The following is a 27,281-nucleotide window of genomic DNA, read 5'->3' as shown; positions in this document are numbered from 1 at the left end:
CTCGTCTCCTAGAGGAAGACACAAGTCTCCTACAGCAAGACCCGGATGCACTACTCATCCCGGTCAGCATAAGAAAAACTATAACTCTTAAACTAATAGAAAATGGACTAACATTGAGAGGTGGTACAGTCATATTCGTAATAGAGGCACATGAATATCGGCAGACAGAGGTATTCTATTCATGGATAAACTTTCCAGCAGCAAACGCTGTCACACATGAATTCCACTATTACAAAATAGAGGAACCACCGGATATCCTCACCCCTTTCGAGGAGGTGGAAATCCCATTAAAATACCAAGAGCACCTGCTCTGGTTTAAAGGCGCCCTAAAACATAATATTCACATCACCAGGCTCGGTCCACTAGGTAGACCAGGAGCAACATGGCCGGTTCTAGCCAGCTACACACCACATCCCGACATTGAAAAAAAGTCAATACCAGAACTTTTGGTACAGTTAAAACAACTGATTAAAATACATAGACAATTAGTCCAATATGTAATGCGGACTTCAACAGTCCAACCAGCTATTAACATTCCACAGCTGACCCCTCATCAGGGGAACACAAACAAAATTACACCACAGAACATAGAGACATGTCTGGGTAAAGTACCCGCAAAACGGGAACAAATCCCATTCTGGTTAGCACAAAAAATCACTCAAATAGAAGCAGTATTTCCGGATACTACCCCTACTGAGAAACACAGAATTCTGACTATCTGTCTTCCAATGGGGATCGCACCACATGTGGAGGACTGTGACACTTGGGGCACAGTCTTTGCTTCCATTTACACAAAAACACATGGTGTTCCGTCCATGGCGGTAATACCCGATGTGCTAAGACAGATTCAAAATGAATACGGTCCAGAACCTGCTTTAACTCTGGGTATGAAATTACTGAAAGACTTCAAGCAGGTCTCAGCTTTATTATTATCTAACATAAAAGGAGAAGCAGCATCTGTGGCGATCCGCCAGAAATTGAAAGAAATAGATATAGCAGAACAACCATTTGAACTTGCCAGAATCATAGAAAAATCCTATGAAGAACTAGGAAGAGATAGTTTGGGTGGGAAACCAGTAAAACCCCAACTAACTGAAAATCCTGAAAAAAATATTTATTAAAAATAATTTAAACACTCCAAAAAAGAGCTGGGATGGAAATAAACAATCCACTCCCAAAGAAAAAAGATTCCAGTCCAGAGGAAAGTCTCCTCGGCGGAGAGAAAGATCTCCGGACCAAGGACACAGGTCTCCCCAGAGGGAGCCCTCTGAGAAAAGATACAACCTTAGAAATAGGGATAATTTGAAGAAACCTGATAGATATCAAGATATTGATACACGTCCCTCTCGATCTTTTCAGACTTCCTCGCAGAAATCGGAAAGAAGAGGACGGTCAGAACACAGGGAAGAGCACGTCAAGTCCAAAGACAAGGAAGCTGCTCATCAAAGTAACAAACTACAATTTCCAAAAAAGAAGGTAGCCAGCATTAAAATAGTCAAACATGCCGAGGATCCTGAGGACACAGCTGAAAAACGGAGAGTGGGCTCAGACAATTCTAGACAGCGCAGCAGAAGTGAGCATAGCTCGCAAGATCCTAATGAATCATCTGGAGACAGTGGACACGAATGAATACATTCAGGTGGAAACTGCAGATACCAGAGTTAGCAAACCTCATAAAATATACGAAATAACATTACGTATAGAGGGAGATAAGACTAGGAAAATAAGGGGTCTATTTTGGGATAACCTCTCCAAAGGCTATGACATCCTTTTAGCTGAAAAAGACTGGCCACCGGAGTTTGTCAGGGAGTGTCCTCATGGCGAAGAAATGATTATGCCTGCCTTCTCAAATCACATTCCAATTCATAAAAAATATACACTTGCAAGAAAGTGGGCAGTAGCCCAAGCACCTGCATTATATAAAAACCATGTTGGATGGGATGAGGACTCTCCTCCTCACAAAATCCAGTTAAAAAATCAACCAACTGCACAAAGGCAGTACCCAATTAAGCAAGAAGCTAAAAAACAGGTCAGGGAGATCTTATATCAACTTGAATACCAAGGGGTGATTGAAACATGCACCTCACAAATGAATAACCCTTTGTTTCCTGTCTCCAAGCCAGACGATTCATATCGTCTAGTTTTGGACTACAGACACCTTAACTCATGTTGCAAAACTTTTGGAGTACAAAACTCACATAGTGCAGCATTAATGAATAACATCGTGCGCAAAAAATACAAAACAACATTAGACATCTCTAATGGATTCTTTTGTCAAAATATAGCACCTGAAAGCAGGTATTTGACCGCTTTCTCAATAATGGGCTCGCAGAAAAATTCTGTCGACTCCCACAGGGGTTCAAGAACAGCCCAGGATTATTCTCAGCAAGAAATGTATGATGATGAGGCATTATCTTATGTCGATGACATCTATCTAACAGATGATGACTTGGATACTCACTTGAAAAGAGTGAACACCATAATACTTGGGTTCGCAGCAGAGGGTTACAAATTCACCTTTAAAAAGTCACAAATTGCCCATCTAACTGTCCTGTTTTTAGGATATGAATGATCAAGTGAAGGCAAAAGCCTGGCAGACAACTTCTTAGAGAAGTGCGCGGTAATCCAAGCACCAAGAACGCTGAAGAACTTACAATCAATTCTAGGTTTCCTGAATTTCGGAAGAACTTACATTCTAAATTATGCAGAGAGGGTTAAACCTCTATATGAACTAGTAAAACCTGATTTTAAAATAATCAATTGGACTCAAAAACACACAGAAATTTTGAGATCATTGCAAACAGACATGTTAGCTAAAACAAAATTGCAAACACGCGATAACACACGCAACCTTGTGATTCAAGTCATCCCAGGAAGATGCGGATTCACATACCTAACCTCTAATGAGGGAGAAAAGGTACCAATAGCATACAAATCACATTTGTACACAAAAGCTGAAATTAAATTTAGTTCAAGGGCAAAAATTCTAACTGCGGTTAAGACTGCGGTAGCAACAGAAAGAGCCCTAGCACAAGGTAAACGAATAATCATCGTTACACCAGTACCAGCTCTAGAAGCGGTAACAAAGGCAAGCATTCCAGATGCTAAAGCGCTACATCCTAGATGGATCCAATGGGTTAATTCTCTTGCTGCAACAGACGTGGTCTACGAATTTGATCCTAATTTAAAAACACAAGAATTTCTCCAATATGAATTTGAATGTCCTCTGCCGACCGAAATCCTGCCTCTTGAACATTACGGCTGTATAATATATACAGACGGATCAGCACAGCCCGCAGTTGGGGGTAAACAAGCTTACAGTGCTGCGTGCGCGATTGTTAAAGGTCGCTGGCACGAGGGAAAATTTAGACCACTGGTCACTAAAACACAATCTCTAGGGGATTGTACAGCTCAGCGAGCCGAACTACTGGCTTTTAAGATGGCTCTTGAAAATACTGATCGCGAATTCCCCACACTCATAGTGTGCGATTCATATTATTGCGTTCAATATTATAATGAATACTTGCAGAATTGGGTTCTAAATGGTTTCAAAGATGCGAAGGGTGGCACAATCAAGCATAAAACGCTTTCGGAACAAGTAGTTCTTTTACAAAAAGAACTACAAAAGACTCACGTGATACATACACTGAGTCATCAACGTGATGGCGTTCACGTTGCGGGGCACTCATTGCCTGATGAGGCCGCGAAGGCAGCTGTGCAAACGGCTTCTGTAGCTGCGATCACTCGGTCAAAAACAGAAATAGACAGCGACATATTACAAGCTGTCAGTGCTACAGTAAATAATGCGATAAAAACACTCCCGAAAGGCTTTCCAGTAAAGTACTCATAAATAACTGATGGGAATAACGTTCCATTTGCTCGAATCCCTGGAGTGGGGGATAGGGCAATTCCAAACATGGAACATAGGTTAGGACTAATTATAGCGGCACACGAAGGGCTCGCCTCTGCACACGCTGGTGTCTCGGCCACAGTATCATTATTAAAACAAAGATACTGGTGGCCACAAATGAGAAGACAAACTAGGAACTATGTTCTAGATTGTGAAATATGCCAAAAGATGAATGTTTCGACGGTAAAAAGACCAGCGCAGACGCCCCTTCTAATCTCAGATAAACCATTAGCGTGTGTTTACCTGGACCACTGTGGTCCCTTACAAAGGGATGGCAACTATAAATACATCATGGTTGCAGTGGACTCCTGCACGAGATTCATTTGGATGTGGCCCCAGCGCTCGGCTGACGCCAGAACTGTTATAAAAGATTTGCGAGTCTTTATCGGCACATACGCAATTGGTATGCTACACTCTGATCAGGGTCCTGCTTTTAGCTCTCGAGCTTATAAGGAGGCCATGACCAGCATTGCATTGCGGTATTCTTGTCCCTTCCATCCTGAGGGAAACGGGCTTGTGGAAAGAAAAAACCAAGACATAAAGCAATCTATAACGGCAAAGGTATTAGGTTCGGGTGTTGGGTGGGTCAAACATTTAACAAGTGTCCAACGTAGTCTTAATAATCTGCCAAGAAATTCTCTAAAAGGTTTCAGTCCGTACGAACTATTGTTCGGGACTAGAATGCATATCCAGGACCTCGATAGTCAAACTTCAGTGGTAGAAAGAAAATGCTTTGATATCAAGATCGTTTGGCTATTTTACAGGACTTAAATGAAACAAGAAAAGACCTGAGCAACATAAAGTTGAAACAACAGCCAACAGCCACTGAAGAGAAACCACCTGTCCCAGCAAGGCCTGTCTGGATTCCAAAGATTGGGGATCTGGTCGGAGAGAAAATCGCGGTGAAGAAGGAATTTGGGCCTTCTTACAGAAAAGCAGTACCTGTCTTAGCTGTCAACGGAACAAGATCAGTTGTACTAACGCCCCTTGCTGGTAAAAAGGAGAACCGAGTTGTATCCATCGACCTGGTTAAACCACAATCATGTGGCCAATAATAAGTAGTAGGCCAAGTGGACTCCCAAGAAGTAGCAGAACACCAAAGTTTGCTACAAATCAAGAGGTTCAAACTGAGAGACTAATCACATTTGATAAACCTACAGTGAATCAACAAGGACTATGCAACAAAGCCATGGAACTTATGCCTCTTGAAACCCAAATTGCAACAATTCGTCAAGAAACACCTGTCTACAACGATGTAGCCACAGACTATACTAATAAAACAAAGAAAAATCCAGAAGCAATTCCAATATTTGACAGAACTGCGTCAGGCTACTTCAACTTCGATGATTTTTCTGAGGATCTGAACGAACCTGAGGAACAGCCGACAAAAACAAAAACTCTTAAAGACAAAACTAAAGAACTCTTTCATCAACTAAAAGAAACCTATCTGATTTCTCCATGGATTGAATTTTGGGTGGTGCTAGGTGTACTTTTCCTCCTGCTTTGGCTCATCATGGTGCTATGCTTGGGACACTTCATTGAGGGAAAATATGTTACAATGGACACAGCAAGCCAGAACATCAACCTGGTCCTAGAGCCACACAAGTCTTCACACATCGAGAAAAGAGAACTTTCTTCAGTAAACTTCACAGCCAATCCATTACCCGGTGGGGTAGCATGGGACAAAACAGAGTACGATATATATGGCCCGGTCGAGCTCTTGAAGTATCCTCATCAATTTAAGGTTTCATTAAGTGACTTTGTAAAACTGAGTACATTCTCTGATGATTGGGACTTTGAAAGTATTAATGATATGATGTCAGACTTAGTTATGTCAGCAAAATTTACAGAACATGATTATTTACAGGGTTCATCAAATTATGATCAGATGTACTACTACAACCACTATGGTAACCATTATTTGCATAAATCTGCTCAGCCTAGAATTTTTTTAAATTATAATCAATGGGAACATTGTGCAACTCCACCAAAAGGTAGTTCAAAAACATTTTATGAGAAGTTCCCATACTTCTCAGGGTTTAACACAAGTGAAGCAGAAACGTTTTATTTCAAATTGTTAAATAAAACAGGAATGAAAACCATGCTGACAAATACAAAATTAATCTATTCAGAAACATTTTTTGAAAAAATGAATACATTTGGTTTTGATTTTTGGAATAATAACATTGAAACAAAAACGATCTGGGGTACTAAAGATTGGCAAGTCCAAGGTATAGAATCGTTATTCAGAGCCTGCATGATCCCAGAACAAATTATAATTTTGAATGACACAATTCAACAAACAACCTGTCTTGGCCTAGCCAAAATTAAAGACTTAAACAAACCGTCTATTCCAAAGCCAACACCTGACAGTAATAGCACTACAGATGTTGAGATAGACGTAGCCCATATTTGTAACCAAAACAGAACACATCCTGATTGGAAAAAATGGTTGATCTGGCCCACAGACACAAATAACTGTCAAGATAGATTCCTGAAAAAAATACAGGGGTTCAAATTGACCAGGCCAGACCCTAGATACTCCCAGCGACAACATCCAGGGATTGTAACAACATACAGTGTGGGTAAACTATGCCTCGAATGGCTACATACATCCACACTGGCAGAAATTAAGCAACACTTAACTTTACTTAAAGAAGGTGCTGACTTGCGTGATTTCCTTATGGGACCACGCAAACAGCGTCAAAAACGTTTCATAGCGGCCTCTATATATGCAGCTTATAACGAAGCTTGGAAAGTAACTCAAATTAAAACAGCAGAGAAAATACGGGAAATTGACTGTATTAATTTGGAAAAATCACTTTCTGTTGTGGACAAGCGGTTAATGACTCTGTCCTCCAGAATATATTCACTGGACAGTATTGTATCATCTGCAATCGATATAATAGAACAGGACATGCTAATGTTACAACATGGTCAGTCCCAATTGTGTTCTATTGTACAGCTTGGCTGGACGTTACAAAATCTGCGTTCAGGCTACGTGCCTTGGCGTTTAATCAACACAACGTCATTATTCTCTATCTTTAACCTTACTGATATACAAATCAGCTTGGCACAAAAGGGTGCAGAATATACAATTCTGAGCATTGAAAAACGTGAGAGATTACCATTGACAATGTCAGAACGACCTGTCATTGAATGGATAATACACGGGATAATAACTATTCCGATAACAACTTTCCAATTTCGATACTGCCAACAGTATATACAGGCAGGCCAGTATGAAAGGTTGGGTAAAGGATACATCAAGTCATCATGGAAATTACCTTACACACACACATGTTATAGTGAAAAAGGACAGAATGTATTTCTTAGTGGTGATAATTGTGAAAAATCACTAAGTGGTATACTTCTGTGTCAGGGCATAAATTTGCATGGGGCCTGTGAGGGGACTTCAAATAACCTTTCATGTCACCAGCTTGGCACACCCGCAACTCGAATAGAGCCATTCTTTAGACGGCTTTCTAACGGGAGCTACATTCTAATTGTGGACCACAGATGTTGTGGCCTGGTGCCAGGAAAAGCTTATCTCGTAAGTGTAACGTCCAGGGTCACTTGCTGTGAGCAAGTATTGTATCCCAACGACACTCCAGACAGGGAGGGAAAAATGTGGCCCAGCCTGAAAATCTCTTCTATTCGAATTGATACTTTAAGCAGAATGAAGTCTGTTCTTCTACAGACGCCAGTGCACTTGACGTCATCAAAAGAAACGTATGATCTCCAAGTTGCAAGGACAACGGCAGAGATTCATAACCTTTTATCAACAAATTGCCCCCTACACTTCGCAGAAATGCTACATGAAATCTTAAACATTTCTGATACGAATGGTATCGCGAGTGTATTTAAGACAATTTTTTCGGGAGTGTTGACACCTTTCAAAGCAGTCCTGGGCATCTTTCCTAATTTTGTCCATTCACTCTTTGGCGGCCTTCCACTCCTGTTGGGACTCGTAACAGGCATTTTATTTTTGACTCTCCTGCTTCGTTATGGCAAGCCATGTCACAGACAAGACTCCAGCAACAATGGAAGAAACGATCCTAGCTATACGCTATCGGGACCGCATAACTAAAGTCCTTGGATTAGCCCGGCCAAGAGATCTGAATATGACCTGGTTTCTTTCATTCAGACCCATCTGGCAGAACTGTATCTTACCTGTGTTAAGATGTATGCTGTTCGGAGAAGAATGTGTGTTAGACGTCTGTCTTACACTACAATCAGAAGTACCATTGGATACAGATACTTTGCTCAGTCCAGTAAAGACTCATACATCGTGTTGTCCCCAGCGGTTACCAATCCTGATGACGGCATTCGTTGAGACTTCCCCACTGCGATTGAAGGGTAGTGAAGTGCAAGATGAGAACAGCATCAACCAGGTACGACCCTCTGTGAGCACTGCTGATCATGTCATCGATGATAGCAATCATGCTCACGATTGCACAGTTGCGGCATTTTCCAACTTGGTCGAACTTTCACCTGAAGCGGTAAACTGCTTTTTTGAAAGTCTGTCTGAAATGATGTTCTCCCCCGAACAGAAAGAATAAACTCTTAAGCAAACGAGCACTCAGCGTTCCCTGAACTCTGAATTTGGCCTTCAGCTTTGAAAAACAAAAGCTTCTGAAAATATTTGGAACTGTTTTGACTTCTTCCCTTGAAAACGAAACAATTTTTCCCCGATTCCAAAATATTTACTTTTTTTTGGCACTCATCCTCTGCTTAAAGTAGAACTATTCTTAGAGAACAGAGCTTCTATTTTTAGGAACTCTAGAGACTATATATTAACTCAGCCTCTAGCATATTTACAAAAAAACTGTATTTAAATGTGATGGAATGGTCTCGCACTTTTCTTTTCTGTATTAAGAGCCATTTCATGTGTAATTTTCGCAAATCATTCGTGCTGATATATATGTGCATCCTTTTTAACGAATGATTACACTGCTTGAAGGCATACAGTACCTATACTCATTTTCGTGTATTTCGCATATACCATTTCAGATGCAAAATAATGTATTTTGGGGTGGATCGGTATACACATGCACCATTAGATATGTTTACTATTGCTTAGTTTAGTAATTATGGACATGAATTCGTGGAGTGGGTGTAGTGTGTTTTATCTAGGTACCTGAATCAATATTCTATTCTTTGCCCTTGTCCGGTTATAAATCAATAATATCCCTGCAACGGCATAGAAACCCTTTTTCATAATTCGATCATAGCGCATGCTGTCACATTAAGCAAGCCTATTCCTCCAGCCCTCTAGAAAGCACACCGAGTTCTTAAACAAATCCAAGCCTCCAGCAACCTGGGAAATCCCCGCTGCTATTGTTTTTATTTCGTCCGAGAACTCCTGTAAAGCACTGTAAGAACTACCAGTTCTTAGTGACATCTTTATTGACGTCTTATGTCCATCCTTACGTCAAACCCGGCACCTTTCAGGTATAAATATACCAACGTTGCCTTAAGCAAACACACGGTGGTAATCCTGGAGCAGAGCAGCTACTACTTCCGAAGAGCCCAGCTGATGCGAGAGCCCATGGACGCTGCCCCTCCCTTTTGACGCGCTGAGAAAGACGCTGTCTTTTCTCTTGCCGAGAAATCCAGCCTCCGGCGTTTCCAGCCTACCCTTGCGGGTGACTGGGATACCGAGTCCTGAGAGAGAGATACCAGCCCTCCTGCCTTCTAATACCAAGGTACTGAACTGACTAAACCCTTGCAGAGAATTCTTGAGTCAGATTCTTGGCAAAACAAACTTAACTTACACTGCTACTTACTTACTCCCTCCCATGTATTAGGCTTAGGTCAGGTACACCGGGGTAGGCGTAGTTAGAAGCACCAGTTGAGTACGATTAGTCAATGTATATATGTATGTATCTATTTTATCCATTTTAAAGTATCATATGGCTAAGAAACCATATGAATGCTTTTACAGTATTATTTTATAATCCTGCTTTTACTGTATGCACTTTACTTAACTATAAGTATTGCAATTGTAGCAATTCATTTCTCCTGTATGAGGAAAGAGACTGCTCAATAAATAACACCTTTTATTGAAAACGCCCGTCTCTCTTTTTCTCTGCAATCTGGTGAAACTAAGTACGCACCTTTGACTGAGTGAAATAGCTGTCTTTTGTTTTCACACGACTCTAGAGATATACTCTTATTCAGGGAGAGCAAAGTTGTCATGTTTTATGGTTGTCAGAAACTAAATCCCTTCTTGTCTATCCAGGGAGGTTAAACTCCTCCACGCTTATTCGAGAAAGTTTCTAGTGAACTCTGAGCTAGCTGGCAAAAACGTAAGTCTAATATAGTCAGTAAAGACCTAGATAACCTCAGTCCTACGTCTACACTACAGAAGATATTATTCCAATGCGCAGAGCCTATTGGGACTATAGGAACTACACTACAACTCGCTACAGCATATGCGGAGCGCAACACAGATAAGTATGGCGGATAAAGTATGTTGACTTACCCGGGAGACTCCCGTCGCTGTAAGTGTCCTCCGACACTCCCAGTCGGCGCTCTACCGGTATCCACCAACACTTATTGCGGGTTGCAATCCATATCGTTTCGTGATTAGTTCTCGTCCTGCTTGTTGGTCAGCGTCTATGGCAGCAAATAATGCATCCTAATCTGCTGCATGGAGTCTTTTGTATAAATAAGAGAAACAAATGATGGAAAATTGTTTGTTTACAGTGATCAGGGACAGTTTCTGTCCGAAACGCGTAGGTGGGGATCCTACAGAATTAATAAACCACAGAAGAACCTTTAAGTGGTGTGCGGCGTCTTCTTGACTGAAGTTTTATTTGCTACAAATATATATATATATATATATATATATATATATATATATATATATATATATATATATATGCCGCTATTGTTTATTCAATTGTGATAGCTCTGACGCAGAGCTGCCAAAAACAAATAACACAAATACAGAATATTCAAGGTGCTCTGATAGAGTGCCCACGAAGTGGTATTGTAAGCAAAACTGATTTTGAAGAATATTATCTCATATGTGCACGCAAACAAATGTGTGTCAAATGTCACTGTGTTTAGGGAGAGAAGGCAACTTAAGAACGTGAGCATGTAAAAATGGTGTTTATTAACCAGGCCTAATACCTTCATGTGACATTGCTAGAAATAGTGGTACACAAAAATGTGCTTTCAACTAGGGAGGAACATTCTTGCACTAGGTCTAGGCGGCGGAGAGGCAGACTGAAGCAGAAAACAGGAATTTGCAGCCCTCCTCCATAAAATAATAATATATAATTAGCCATGCCCCGGGGGCTGGAGACACATTGCTAGAAATAGTGGTACACAAAAATGTGCTTTCAACTAGGGAGGAACATTCTTGCACTAGTTCTAGGTGGTGGCGAGGCAGACTGAAGCAGAAAACAGGAATTTTCAGCCCTCCTCCATAAAATAATAATATATAATTAGCCATGTCCCGGGGGCCGGAGACCCCGTGCAAGGAATTGAGCACGGGAGGGGGGGCCACGCGGCCCACTTCCCATAAAAAAATTGAATATGTATACTCCGCTTATTGTCATCGTACCATAAGCACACCCTTCTGATAACGCGCTGAAGGCTAATTGGCTGTCAAGTGGTTGTCAACATTCGAAACTAGAAACTGTTGGCAGCCATTTTATGTGTCAGTACAAGGGAGGCTGAAGAAGCGTGTGAAATGTGTGTTTAAAACGTGAAAAGAGGAGAGTAGACACACCCTGATCCTCTAGGTCTCCTCAGGGAGTCCCACAAGGTCTCCCAGGGCCCCTATTTTTTGGGGAAAAATCGCAGGGTGCGCGTATGATCCGCGCATTCAAGCGATATTTTTTTTTTAAAAAAAGACGTGGGCTTCCGCGCGTCTTTTGTAATTTGTATTCTTTCAACTGCTTAGAGGAGATGCAGTTGTGCTGGATCAGTATTACAAGTATACAGTTATCCATACATCAAACATACAATCAGAGTATTATTATGACAATAACTGTCACATACACTGCTGTTTATATTTTTAGTTTGTTGGACATATATCATTGAGAAATATATTTACTCATCACCACACCCATAAAGAGATCCACTCACCCAAACAACTGTTTCCACATACAGTCTTAACCTCATATACTTACTAAATCAACTATTTACACATCTTTCCACAGTCACACACGTCCCACCCAACCACACACACATTCATTCACTATCCCATACAAATACTCATTTAACTAATAAATAACTAATGTAGACTTTCACATAGGTAGTAACCAACTTATGTAGTAGTTTACACAACAAGAGATAGAGTGATACAGGTATTCATACAGTTGAATCACTATGCCATATATTTAGTGAGACACTTAAAATTCCTCACTTAGACAGTCACTCACATTGGTACTAAATCCTCCATTCACACACTTATACATCCACTTGGTCTTCAAGGCAGATTGCTATATATATATATATACGCCCTGCCTTTACAACTACGCAGGGAACCCAATCTACTGTCCTTCAGGAAAGGCCAAAAAACTGAGCTTTTCAAAATCTAGCACTTGCTCCCTGCACCTTCCACGCGTCTGTTCACAGCGCTAGTACGCCTCCGGGTAACTACCGCGCTTTATAAATACGCATTCCATTCCATTCCTATATTTAATACATATTTAAATAACGAATCAAAACCACTTTCACTGGATGATGTCATTGATGAGGTCATCAGTGATGTCATTTAAGATGTCATCAGTGATGTCATCAGTGATGTCACTGACCATGTCATGAATGATGTAAATTGTGACATCATCAGCAGTGGATTGCGAGCGCGCGAGTCATAGTTAGTACAACTAACTATATTGGGGGAATTTCAATGGTTTTATACGAGTGAAATGTGTAGCTGACTATAACACCCCTAAAATCTATGGTTTTTTCAATGAATATATATATATATATATATATATATAGTCGCACAATCCACCAATTCTCGGTCGATTAACGGCAAGCACACGGATATCCGATTACAAAAAGTGTTTATTTCCAAGCCCCCTTCACCCTTGACAGACGCGTTTCGCTTTGAGCTTCGTCAGTGTCAGTTTGTGCCTTACAGGAATCGCCATTTTAAACCCCACCAGGCATTGCAAACATTCAACAACATAGATGATGGTCAACTCTAGTAAACATGGTGGCCATTTTGAAGTGTCTCATTTTCCATCTTTTACAGTGTTTAAAAAGGCGAATATAAAGTGCTTCAGTGCAAATTAAAAACAGTGACAGCAACAAACATATCATTATTCATGTGCAAGCTTCATTCTTTGTAATTTATCACATTATTTTTACATTGTCCCCTTGTTTCAACCTAAGGTTCTTTAGTTTTTTTAAAACCATTGTTTTACAAATCACGGGGTGTATCCCCTTATTTGTTCTTGTGAGGTCACATTTTCTCCATATCTGACTTTTTGGGACCCATTATTGTGCCCTGAATGGGCTAATTTTCAGCTGATGTGTGTGAGAGATTTGTCATAAACAATGCACAATGTCACAATCCTAAGGAGTTATGGTCGTACAGTCAAAATTAATGTTGTTATTCATATTCCAGTTTAGACAATGGGAGAGCAACTCATCGCTTTCTAGAGGTGTACCTACATCTCTTCATCATTGTTAAGACCCCATGTTGTCATAGTTTTGAGGTCGATGATATATCTAGATTCTGCGATGCGGAGTGCCTTTTCCCTGTCCCCCCCACGTTCTGAGCGACTAATTTGGTCTATGCAGTAAAAACTGAGAAGATCCCTGTCGCTGCCATGGAACTTCGCGAAATGCCGGGCTACCGGATAAGCTTTATCCTTATTCGCGATAGCCCTCATGTGCTCTAAGATCCTCAGTTTGGTGGGGTTAATAGTACTGCCTATATATCGCTTATGACTGGGGCACTCTAAGCAATAGATGGTATATTCTGAGTTGCAATTGAGATGTTTGATGATTTTTCTGTTTTGTTTCTCATCTCCTGTCCTTCCTGGATATTCTTTTACTTTTTTGCTGTACTTGCAGGCTTTGCAGCGCAAGCATGGATAGAACCCCTGTATACTGCTGGTGACCGGGGTTTTCGTCTGTGGGGAGAAATGGCTGTGAATTAAATGATCAGAAAGAGACTGGCACCGACGATATGTAATCATCGGTCTATCTGAAAGATGTTTCCTTAAGATGTTATCTGTATGCAGGATGTGCCAGTTCTTCTTAAATGAGTGGACCAGATCACCTGATTTGTTGTTATATGTGGTGATCATTCTTGCCTGATCACCTTCTGGTTTCGCCTCCTGCACCACTAGGAGATCCCTCCTATTAATAGCTGATGCCTTCACAGCTGCCTGTTGTAGAATGCCTTTCGAATAGCCCCTAGCCAGGAACCTACTCTTTGCATCTTGTTTGGCATTCTGGAAATCTTTCTCTGCTGTGCAATTTCTTTTGAGGCGCAAATATTCACCATAAGGTACGTTTTTTATTAGGCTCCTAGGGTGATAGCTTGCCGCGTGTAGCACGGCATTGCCCGCCGTAGGTTTTCTATACAGTCGGGTCTGGAGACTATTATTCTCTACAAATACCTCTAGGTCTAAATAACATACACTTTTTTCACTGATATTGCTGGTGAATCTCAGATTCAGGTCGTTATTGTTCAGGGAAGCGATGTATTCCTCCGCCGAGGTCCTATCGCCCCGCCAAACAATAAAAAGATCATCAATGTATCTAGTCCACATTAAGATCCTCTCACTCCACACCTCATTGGTCCCTCCCCAGGCCTCGTGCCTCTCCCACCAGCCCACGAACAGGTTCGCGTAGCTGGGGGAGAAGCACGAGCCCATAGAAGTACCCCGTATCTGTTTGTACAGTTGACCAGAAAAAAGGAAAAAATTGTTATACAAACAAAATCTAATCATGGACAGTATCATGCTGCTATGTGTCTGAAATTTGGCATGTTTTCTATCTAGGAACCATTTTGTTGCCTTTAGTCCGTTTTCATGATTTATACACGTGTATAAATTGACAACGTCCAATGTTATTATTGGCATGCTTGGTTCCCAAGAAATATTGTCCATGATCCGAAGGAAATCTTGTGTGTCCCTCACATAGGAGGGTAAGTCCTTCACAATGGGCGCTAGATATGAATCAATGAAGCGTGAAGTATTTTCCAACAAGCTCCCGATTGCAGAAACAATTGGTCTCCCTGGTGGTCTTCGGGCATTTTTGTGGACTTTGGGTAGGTGGTAAAAAGTGGGAAGTATCGGAAATTCACAGTGGAGAAAATTGAATTCATCTGTACTTAACATACCATCTTCTTTCCATCCATTTAATAGGGTTTGATATTCTATGGTACCTTTCACATATTGGTCTTTCTTTACAGTGATATAGCACTCTGTGTCTTGCAGTTGTCTTAGTGCTTCTAGTTCATAATTCTCCTTACTAAAGATGACGATATTCCCACCTTTGTCCGAGGGCTTTATCTCTATTGTTTTATCCTTTTTCAGAGCTTTTATTGCCTCCCACTCCCTCCTCGTGATGTTGGAAGTTCTCATATCCATTTTTTCTTTTCCCATTTTGTCCAGGTCTAACAATACAGCTTCATTGAAGACATCAATAGCATCATATATATATATATACATATACTTGCTCCAAACTTCCGCGGTGTGCCACCGCAAAAAGACAAGCACTCAGGGTGGCGAGCTCTAAAGTTTTATTTGTGAGCTCACGGTGTCCAGACACGTTTCGGCATTCGCCTTCGTCGATGGTAACATGGCGGTGCCGGAACGGCCGTTTTTTATGTTTACAACTCATTGACACTGTTAATGGACCACATAACCCAATTCATGGTCGCCATCTTTGAACATGCAATCAATCATTTACATAATGCATGGTGACGTTGCACATCAACATACTACATAACCATTATGACATGCTGGTTAATCGTGGCGTCATTATTTATAATCGGGACACATTTCATTATTATGTGCACAGTTTGCCAAACTCGCGCAAATATATTGCCCGAACATACTGCCCACAGATGGGCTGTCGGAAGTGTTCAATGCTCTTTGGCTGTCATTACTTGCTTCCAACGTCCCTATCATCATCTAGCCCTGGCATGCTCTAATACTCTAATCTTGGCCTGGTGTATAGTGCTCCCGACATTCTTCAACCCACACGGGCACTGTAGACAGTACACCGTGTAGGGAGTAGTACAAGTTAGGAATTTATTTATCACCTTAGGTTTCTCTATTCCTGGTACTTTGTAGGTTGCCACTTTCCTACTTCCCATACAGGCTTTACATTTTTTGCAGGGATGAAAACCCCTAACATCTTTGGCAAATCCTTCCGGCTCCTTTCTCTTGAAGCTGCACGTGAGGCTATCTCTAAGTGACCTGGCTTGACGGAACGTTAATAGGGGTCTTCTTGGAATATCCATTCCAATGATAGGGTCCATTTGTAGCAGGCCCCAATGCTTCCTAAATATCTGCCTGAGTCTCGTGGCATCTTTCGAGAAGGTAGTAATCATCCGAAAACCTGCCTTCCCATCTTTCTTTCCACTCTCCCCAGTGCGGATTTCTAGTAGTTTCTCCCTTTTCAGATGATCCACTCTAGTCTTAGCCCCCTCCAAAGTCTGTATACTGTACCCCCGTTTACGGAATCTACTAACACATTCTCCCGCATATTTCTCAAAGTCTGCATCACGTGTGTTATTCCTCTTTATACGGAGTAATTCTCCGTACGGGATGCTATTTATCAGTATGCGACGAAGGAGAATGCCGAAACGCGCCTGGACACCGTGAGCTCACAAATAAAACTTTAGAGCTCACCACCCTGAGTGCTTGTCTTTTTGCGGTGGCACACCACGGAAGTTTGGAGTGAGTATATTTGCGGAGGGGAACATCCGCTTGAAAGCACCCGCCCGTGAGTGCAAGGACTCAGTGCAATCTTGGAGCGAACATATATATATATATATATATATATCATCGAGTGCCTCTACTGACGTGGCTCTAGGCTGTCACCACAAAAAAAGTTCAAGAAGATCTTCAAGACCTGGGAAAATCGAGTGTACATTTACTGCTGTTATTCGAACCTGCTAAATCTTGTGTATCAATGAATATCTAGTTTCAAATAATCCCACATTTTACATTTTGGGTTGTTAAAAAGAGACACAAAAAATCCAACGGTCAGATTCACAAAGAACCTCCAGAGTCATGGAGGAGTCTCTGCTGTGACAATTCTCATGGCGTAGATTCCACCTCGGCTGCGGACCCTCCGCCACGACCATGGAAGCTCTTTGTGAAAGGGGCCCCAAGTGCAGAAATCAATATTCATGTTCATCATATTAAGTGCATTCATATTTCTGATTCCTGTTCCATATATCTAGTGTAACATTTCTTGTAAAGATTAACTTGTATACCACGGTTGTAAATTCGCCGAATTAACAGAATACAAAGCATCAAAGCAACCTTCCAACAACGCATGCCATCAATATATATGTTCACACACCACACATACTCATAACTTCTGAATGAAATATCAGGTTCATGTAAAGAACGAGTGTTAAATACAATGAGTTCGACTTCTTTTCCCAGCGTCCATGAAACAGACATTTTGAAAATGGTGCTCCTCGTGACACAGGACATTCTAACTTAACTGCCCTTCACAGAACAACGAAAATGCAAGTCTTTCCTCCATGTCCACAGTAACTGTTTAAAGACCGTCTGTTGAGCAGCCAAACATTACCGCCTTAACCATGGCATGTGACGTTGAAAGACATTGCTCAGGACCAAGGGCGGATAAAATTATTGTCATACTGCACCGCAGCGAGCGAGCGTAGCGAGCGAGCCCGAACAACTTAAGGGGGATTCGGGGGGGTTTCCCCCCATGAAAAGTTTTTAAAAAGAGTGGACAAATGGTGCATTTTGAAGCAAATTTGAGAAAGCAAGAAGGTTAATAAAGCAATTGTTGAAGTGCAGTTATTACCAGTACTGGTTATTACAATAATAAGGAGATGTCATATAACATAGGTAGCTGCTTATTCAGTATAACCACGGAGCTTCATAACAGACTCACAGATACAATGCATTGCTGAGTAATATCAAAGGAAGCATTTTGCTATTAGCCACAGTGCTGTACCAAGAGTCCAAGAGGCAATGTGGAAACATGAAAAAGGAATAAGGTGCTGAAAAATATCCTTATAAGCTTCCCAGCCCAGGACATGAGCTCAGCAGCACCCACAAGTTTAAGGGGCATACCTGCCTCGCCCAGGGAACTGGAAACCAAACACAGGGGAGTATTACATGTTTAACACGCCAGAACCCAGCTCCCCATCTTCAGTCTTCAGGTCACCGGTTTCAGACACTTTTGCCAAGACCCTCTGTGGGCGTGGGAGTAGGGACGACCGTGACACCAGGTAATGCAGGTAAAGAGGGTTTTATTTTTAGACTGCTTTTGTACACAAATGTCCTTCGCCTCCTCTGGGTCAGTCTGTCACGGGGGAAAGTGCTGGGATCCGTGGCGGTGTTCTTCTCACGTCTGTTGGTGAACTTCAGGGAGTCGTCTTGCGGGACAAACGCCGGCTCCGTGACATGAAAGGGACCAACAAAGAGGGAGGCCGTTAGTTCAGGTCCTCTTGGAGTATATGCACCTGGGTGCCCGGGGGATGTGAGGATAGACCGTGTGTACAGTGCTTTCTCTTTCTACAGTGCACGGTGAACGAGGGGTGGTGGGTAGGAGGTGAGGCACAGGGGAGGAAAAAGGAGTATAGAGGCAAGGAAAATAGACACAAGGGAGAACGACGTACAGGGGTTTGTACACTATTTATACACGAGCACTCCGGCTCCCCACCCAGGCTGCCCACGCCGCCGTACCTGTGACAGCCACACTCCTCCCTCGGGAGTGTGGCACGGCGGTTCACGGGGTCGTTGGCCTCCTGGCTCTCCTTCCCTCTCTCGCTCTCCGTCTTCTCCGCGATGTTCCTTCGGGTGTGGTATCTCTTCGTCTCCTCCGCTCTGCTCCGCTGTTCCTTCCGCCTTCCGCTCCTCCGGGGTGAACAGACACCTCGAGTACATTACTTCCCGGCTCTTAACCAATCCGGTCTCGCTGACGTCATCCTGGGGCGGTTTCTCCTCCTCGGTTAGGGACGCCCATTTAAAGGGGCCGCTGAGTTCGTCCTCTTCTTCCAGGTAGATCGGACCATCCGTCCATCTGTCTGTCTGGAAAGAAGGAGACGGGGTAGGGTCAGCAGGGCAAGGACTCCACCAGTCCCGAGGGGTACGCTTTCCTACCTCTACCCCGTTACACCCCTCCCCCCCAGGATTCGCCCGATTGGGTTGAATAAGCATCCTGGAAAGGAAGTCTGCGTTCCCGTTGTCTGTTCCTTTCCTATGTATCACCTTGAAGGCAAAAGGTTGAAGAAATAAAAACCATCGGAGGATCCTAGCATTCTGTGTACGGTTTCTATGCATCCACTGCAGTGGGGCATGATCTGAATGGAGGACGAAGGCTTTTCCCTCCAAGTAATACCGTAGTTTATCGACAGCCCAACGGATTGCCAGGCACTCCTTCTCAACCGTGGGATACTTCTGTTCCCTTGGGTGGAGTTTCCTGCTTACGTAAAGGACAGGGTGTTCGATTCCGTCTGCCCCTTCCTCGGACAGCACAGCCCCTATGCCAGTATCAGAGGCGTCCGTAGCCAGGGAAAAGGGTTTCTCAAAGTCCGGAGGGATTAGGACCGGGCTTACCGGGCTTGTAGTGATAGCATCCTTTAATACCTGGAAGGCTGTACTGGCTTCCTCAGTGGGTGGGCTCGGTAGGTTGTTTCGGACCTGTTTCTGCATGAGGTCAGTTAGGGGGGTGGAGAGGGCAGCGAAGTTCTTAATAAAGCGTCTATAATAACCTATAAGGCCCAGGAAAGCCCTCAGTTCTCTCTTGGTCGATGGGAATGGAGTCCTGGTTATGGCTCTGATCTTCTCCTCCTGTGGGGCTATAACGCCTTCCCCCAGCATAAACCCCAAGTACTTCACTTTGGGAAAAGCCGCCCTTGACTTCTTCGCATTGATATGCAGTCCTGCTGCCTGTAGGGCGGTTAGGACTCTGGTTATGTGACCCAGGTGTTCGTCCCATGAAGTGCTAAAGACGACTATATCGTCTAGGTACACTGAACTATACTTAGAATGGGGTGCCAGCACTGAGGTCATTAACCGCTGGAACGTAGCCGGGCCTCCATGTAACCCGAAAGGGAGTACGTTAAACTCAAAGAGCCGATCTTCCGTTGCGAATGCCGTTTTGTGTCGGTCCCCTTCCCTTAAGGGTACCTGCCAATACCCTTTGGTCAGGTCGAATGTCGTGATATATCGTGCTTCCCCTATCCGTTCTATCAATTCATCCACCCGTGGTATGGGAAATGCGTCGAAGGATGAGATAGAGTTCAGGGCCCGAAAGTCCATACAGAAACGGGTCGACCCGTCGGGTTTTGGGACCATAACTATGGGGGAGGCCCAGTTGCTCTTTGAGGGTCTTATCACTCCTAGTCTGAGCATGTCCTGTACCTCCTTCTTCACATCGGCCCTTTTGGCTGCTGGTATACGGTAGGCCTTCTGTTTGACTACCTGTCCTTCCTTTGTGTTTATTTGATGCTCTGCCATGTGGGTACACCCCGGGGAGTCTGAAAACAACGGGGAGAAAGGTTGTAGAGTTTTTAACAGTTCCTGTCTTTCAGTTGCAGTCAATTCAGTATTTACTGGGAGGTGTTACAAGGTGGACCGGGTGCTACTAGATGGGAGAGCTAGATTGGAATTCCTGGGTGGCTGTCCTAACCATCGTTTGAGGAGATTGATGTAGAAGGTCTGTCTCCTGTTAGGGGACATTTGCAACCTATATGTCGTCCGCCCAATGGTGTCTATGACCTTGTAGGGCCCCTTCCACTCGCTCCTGAACTTTTGGGCGGAAGAGGGAAGGAGCACCAGTGCCCAATCCCCTTTCTCTAGGGTGCTCCACTTTTTGCCTTTATCGTACAGCCGTCTTTGGTTGTTTTGTGCTTTGTCTAGGTTCGAATAGGCCAAGTCACGTAGCTTACCCAGGCGGGATAGCAACTGCTGGGTATATTCCAGCAGGGTTCTCTGTTCGGCGGCCTCTTCTCTCTCCCAGGCCTCCCTGGTGATCTCGAGCAGAGACCTGGGTTGGCGGCCGTATAGGAGCTCAAACGGTGAAAACCCCAAACTACTCTGTACTTGGGCTCTTACCACATATAGGGCCAGGGGCAACATCCGATCCCAATCCTTCGTCTCAGCGCTCAACAGTTTTTTTAGGGTTGTTTTTAACGTCCGGTTATACCTCTCTACGAGGCCATCCGTCTGAGGATGATATGCGGACGTACGGATGTGGCGGAGATCCAGTTATTTACAAACTTCTGCCATCATCCGGACACAAAGGGAGTCCCTTGATCCGTTAGGATCTCCCGTGGAAACCCCACCTGTGAAAACAGCTCCACCAGCTTGTCTGCCACGTTCTTTGTAGTAGGTGCGCTGAGGGCGAAGGCTTCCGGGAACCTTGTGTTATAGTCCACCACTACCAAGGCGTAGGTGTGTCCACGTGAGGTGCGGGGTAGGGAACCGATGAGATCCATCCCTACCCTTTCCCATGGGTTGCCTATGATTGGTAACGGTTGTAGGGGTACGGCCGGAGGTCTGGTGAGGTTTTTCTTCTGGCACACCTCACACTGTCTGCAGTAAGCCTCTGCTTCCTTGTAGATGCCTGGCCAATAAAAGAGCCTCAATATAGTCTGAGTCGTTTTCTCAGTTCCGCTATGCCCGGCCGTTAAGTAGGTGTGGGCATAGAACAGGATCTGTTCCCTACATTCCTTTGGCACCACTAGCTGGATGGGGTCCCCTGCCTTCCCTTCCTGTACAGAAAGTCTTTTTCTATCCTGAACCTAGGGTACCCTTGTGTCGGGGTAGTCTGTGCAATGTAGGCCGCCTCCCAAGCATTCATTAGGGATGAGTCCTTGGCCTGAGCGAATTTGAAGCCTCTATCTAGAGCCCAGGGTTCTATGGACAGATAAGCCCCGGCGGGGTGTTCCTTTAGTTCTCTTTTAAACAGGGATAGGAAATCGGGGTTGTCGACTCCTATGATCAACTCCTCCGGTAGGGTTCCCACCACTCCCACCTTTACCGAGCAGGGGTCCCTACCGATCGGGTGAAGGGTTATGCGGGCCATGGGGTAGGGCTTTACGTCGCCGTGCACACATCTAATAAGTACGATACCATCGTGTCCTATCTGGGAAGGGTGCAGCAGTCGTTCCTGGATGACTGATTCCCTGCATCCCGAATCTAGTAGGGCTTTCACTTGTTTGTGGTTTACTTGTATCCTTACATAGAACGAGGGGCCCATTTCAGCGGTGTACATCACGGCTTTGGGTATGTAGCCAACCTCCATGGGTTCTTCGGGGGGTCTTCGGTGGGGGCACATCCTGGCTATGTGGCCCCATTCACCACACTCAAAGCATTGAGGTCCCTTCGTTGAGGGCGCTTCCATTCGGTAAGGCCGCGGTTTGGGTGGCTCCGGGACCGTCTTCTTCCTGTCCGTTTTGGAGGGGGTTATGTTGGTCTTGCCGCTTCTGTCATTGTCCCATGGAAATGATCGAGGGGCGGCCCTGGCATAGTTTGCTGCCATCTCGATGGCCTGAGCCGCTGTCAGACCTGGATGCTGTCTTAACCACCTCTGGGTGCCATATGGCAAGGCCTCCATGAACTGTTCAAGTATGATACTGGTCATAACTTCTTCCTTACTCCTGCTTCCCGGTCTTAGCTATTTTTCTGCAGCCTGGTTGACTCTTAGGTACAGGGTCTTGGGATTCTCTCCCGTGTTTCCCTTCTCTTCCCTGAAGCGGAGTCTGTATGCCTCCGCATCCATCCCTAAGTGGTCCAGAATCACCTCCTTGACCTCGTAGTAGGAGGAGGTCCCGAAATGATTGGCTACCTGATAGGCCGTCTGGGCCTCTCCTGTCAGTAATGGCGCCAAAAAGAAGGGCCATTTGTCCTCGGGCCACCCGCATGCCCTTGCGGCCCGCTCAAAGTTCAGGAGAAACGCGTCGGGGTCTTCCCCGGCCACGTATTTCTGCAGAGCTACTCCTGATGGGTGTGGACCGAAAGGTCTCTTGTCCACGTGGGTTGCGGTGCTTGGGGCCTGGACCGCCTTTTGTATATTGTCCATTTGTAGAGTCATGGTTGTGCGAAAAAGTTCCCCGTCAGCATCCGCTGTGTTGATCTGTTGTCCAATAGCCCATTCTAGCTTCTGTTGTCCATCTATTAGAGTTTGTATAACCTGGTCCATCGCCATGGTCGGTTCTGAGGGGGCGGATCCCACTTCTGACACCAGTGTGGGCGTGGGAGTAGGGACGACCGTGACACCAGGTAATGCAGGTAAAGAGGGTTTTATTTTTAGACTGCTTTTGTACACAAATGTCCTTCGCCTCCTCTGGGTCAGTCTGTCACGGGGGAAAGTGCTGGGATCCGTGGCGGTGTTCTTCGCACGTTTGTTGGTGAACTTCAGTGAGTCGTCTTGCGGGACAAACGCCGGCTCCATGACATGAAAGAGACCAACAAAGAGGGAGGCCGTTAGTTCAGGTCCTCTTGGAGTATGTGCACCTGGGGGCCCGGGGGATGTGAGGATAGACCCTGTGTACAGTGCTTTCTCTTTCTACAGTGCACGGTGAACGAGGGGTAGTGAGTAGGAGGTGAGGCACAGGGGAGGAAAAAGGAGTATAGAGGCAAGGAAAATAGACACAAGGGAGAACGACGAACAGGGGTTTGTACACTATTTATACACGAGCACTCCAGCTCCCCACCCAGGCTGCCCAACGCCGCCGTACCTGTGACAGCCACACTCCTCCCTCGGGAGTGTGGCACGGCGGTTCACGGGGTCGTTGGCCTCCTGGCTCTCCTTCCCTCTCTCGCTCTCCATCTTCTCCGCGATGTTCCTTCGGGTGTGGTATCTCTTCGTCTCCTCCGCTCTGCTCCGCTGTTCCTTCCGCCTTCCGCTCCTCCGGGGTGAACACACACCTCGAGTACATTACTTCCCGGATCTTAACCAATCCGGTCTCGCTGACGTCATCCTGGGGCGGTTTCTCCTCCTCGGTTAGGGACGCCCATTTAAAGGGGCCGCTGAGTTCGTCCTCTTCTTCCGGGTAGATCGGACCATCCGTCCATCTGTCAGTCTGGAAAGAAGGAGGCGGGGTAGGGTCAGCAGGGCAAGGACTCCACCAGTCCCGAGGGGTACGCTTTCCTACCTCTACCCCGTTACACCCTCATCATTTACATTATTGACTCATGTGATTTCAGCGGAGAACCTATTCATTTTGTGTGTACCCAAAGACCATAATAGAGCCTCTTTCGTTCCCCAGCACACTGGCCTGAAATATATCATTGCATTGCCCTTTATTATCCACCTCACAGTAACCCAGAGTGATCAATAGTACAATATATCTTTTCAATTGATTGTTTATCTTCTTTTATCATTATTTGTCGAAATAAACCTTTTTTAAACTTAACTTAAAAAAAGAAATACCCCCGAGCGCCAGAGAGCCCCTCTATGCCCAAGGCGAGGCAAGATATTCCATGGAGGAGAAGGACAGGTGTTCTGGCAGGAGCCAAAGATCCAGAAGGAGCAAAGTTTGAATGACGATTGAGGGCATCATGATGGTAGTGAGGTGGGAGGGAGTGCCTAGAGGGAGCCAAAAGCATAAACCTCAACCCTGCACATCCAAATTGCCCTGCATGGTGGAAACAGAACACATGCAAAAACAAAAGCAGAGCGAGAAACGATGTACCACCAGGTAGGTTTGTCTTTGGCACTTGTCATGTATTTTTTCGTACAGCAGCAATACAAAGTTCTTGTGTCTTTTAAAACCTAACTTCCAGACCCATAATCTGTGCCCCCTTTCTTGATTGCCATCATACATTCATTAAACTACTCATACAGTAAAGCAAATTTCCTGAGGGAAATTATTAAAACTCCCTTCTCCTCCATCAGCCACCTGCCACCTATAGCGCTATTTCTTTGTGTATTTTGGGATGTGCGCAACTGTCTTTCCTTTTCTATAATCCTTACTCCTAAAATTGCAGTTTTGCAGCATTTAGTTTAAACCAACCTAACCCGCAACAAAAATGAACTGAACGTATAATCGGATAACATGAAAGTCGATGGGGATATGACTACCTAACAGTCGCGGCTCGCACTCCAAAACTCGCGGGGGGAAGTGGGGTGTTGTGCACGGGGGAGATTAAAAGAATTATTTATTAGGTAAACTAAACTTACCGGGTCCGCGCCGCCTCTGCGAGTCCTGGGACGGGGTTCGACTCCTGCGTTGGCGTCTTGCCAAGTACCGCCTGAGTCTTTCTCAGCCAATCCAGATGCTGCTCCAGCAGCGCCAGGATTGGCTTGAGCAGTAGTGCGCATGTTCTGTTTAGGGCTTAACATTTTTTGCGACCTGCCCGGACATGAGTACTAGGCTGCTCATTAGAAGAGCGGCATAGAACTACTCCTGTAGTGCTACCCCGCCCCCTTCTGAGCCGACTGCCTCCGGCTCCGGCGGCCTGGGATAGATTGCATTGTGTGAGTGAGACGAGAATCAGAGAGAGTGACTGACGGCAGCGCTCAGTTGGGGGGCAACGCCCAAGCGCCCTAATGGACGCACCGCCCTGCTCAGGACATGTAACAGTGAAGGGGACTGCTCCACATGCAGCCTCAACTAAAAAACACATTGCTATGCAGCGAGGATATTTAAACATTATCTGGCAACACATACCTGCACAATCCATGTCAAGCGTCGATGAGGGACCCCAATAACACTCTTCTTTGTTATTTTCAATGTCAAAGGAGGACTCCTCACCCTGTGAAAAAGGATACACAATGCTCCATTTACAACATTATCATGTCTAAAATGAGAAGGCTACCTGTCAACAAACATTTTAGCAAGCTCTAACTGGGGAAACGCCAATGTGCATTTATGGATTCCTGGCCCCTCAATGGTTTCATATTTGTGTCTCCTCTTATCTAGGCCAAAGAAACATGCAGATGCAGCTTCAAATGCCCATTTGTAAGGCAAATCGAAAAGTATTTATTTGTCAGAGAAAGAAAATTGTTCCTAAAGCAAAAGGCACCAAAAACTCCCTTAGCAGTCACTGTTGCTTCCCTCTTTGTAATTACCACTGAACGGAGGTCACTCACAAGGGAATTCATGCTGAAGGGAAGCAAGGACAGAGGCATTACCTAGAGAAAGAGGATCAATTATGAAACACTTTGTGATGGAGACACTACTAACTATTAATATCTGAGGTAGGGCCACTCAAAGTTTGATTGCTCACTGACAAGTTAATGCCAAGGAGCTGAGCCCCTGTACTGTTTTAGAGAGGGACAATGAAGGGCATAGCTAAAGATATGCGAAGGCAAATGGACACATTAACCCATGGCAGAAACAGTGCACAATTTAGTTTGCCCTGGCCACTGCACCAAAAGTATTTTAAGGACCAGGACCCATATTGAAGAAAGTGCCCCGTGGGTGAAACAGGCGGTAGCACCTACTCTGCGTGCCGGTTAGAACTGACAGCCTTAGGGTGGTCTTTCCCCCTAACATTTTGCCTTACTGGGATTGGGTGACAGCTGAGCGTTGTGTATTCCCCCTAGACTGCCACACACAATTGGGAGTTTATGTGAGACCTGATGGGTTACTCAGCCAGGATGGGAAGGAGGAGCTGTACTCAGCCTCACTTACACCTGACTAGGGTGTGTCCTTTCCCCACACATAGGGCTGCATACCCCCTTTTAGTGAGTCTGGAGCCAGGGCAGGTAGGGAGGACCTCTGTGCACTTCAAAGGCCTGTCTTTGAAGTTTCCCCCACTTCAAAGGAACAACTGGGCATAAGTACTGGACCTCAGACACCCACTTCAGTACCCTTCTGGACCTATGACTACTCTGTCAGGAAGAACAACAGCTGTGCTGCTCATGAACTGCCACTCTGCTGGACTCCACCTTGCAGTGCTGCCTGATTTTATCTTGCCTAGGTGAGAAGGACTGAACCTGAAGCACCTGAACCCAGAGTGACTCCAAGGGCTAGCTGGCTAGCCTCCTGATCTGAAGTCTCAGGGACATAAAAGACTTCCAATCACCCTGCTTCTGCACCTGCCCCTTCAACAGTATCCTTGACTTCAACGTATCCGGATTTTGCACTGCAGACTGGCCTTTGCTGCGTGATGCATCCTCAACCTGAATCGACCCAAAGCTTTGCAACCTCGGATTAAAGTACTTTGGTTTAGCAAGCCTAACTGGGCCCCTGTAGCTGGCCAGCGCTCCATTGCAG

At 44.7% G+C, this 27,281-nt stretch overlaps 1 protein-coding gene across 3 annotated transcripts in view; it reads right to left on the bottom strand.

The window, feature by feature from the left end:
- Positions 1 to 27,281, bottom strand: part of LOC144753560 (uncharacterized) — a 516,183-nt gene that overhangs the window by 62,022 nt on the left and 426,880 nt on the right. For all 3 annotated transcript variants that reach the window (XM_078641208.1, XM_078641209.1, XM_078641210.1), the window contains one exon: positions 25,731 to 25,815. In XM_078641208.1, the coding sequence (XP_078497334.1) occupies positions 25,731 to 25,815 (85 nt within the window). The remainder of the gene's footprint in view (positions 1 to 25,730; positions 25,816 to 27,281) is intronic.

The sequence above is a fragment of the Lissotriton helveticus genome, chromosome 5_1, assembly GCF_964261635.1.
Source record: "Lissotriton helveticus chromosome 5_1, aLisHel1.1, whole genome shotgun sequence".
Lineage (NCBI taxonomy): Eukaryota > Metazoa > Chordata > Amphibia > Caudata > Salamandridae > Lissotriton > Lissotriton helveticus.
This window is presented reverse-complemented; position numbering and strand designations above follow the sequence as displayed.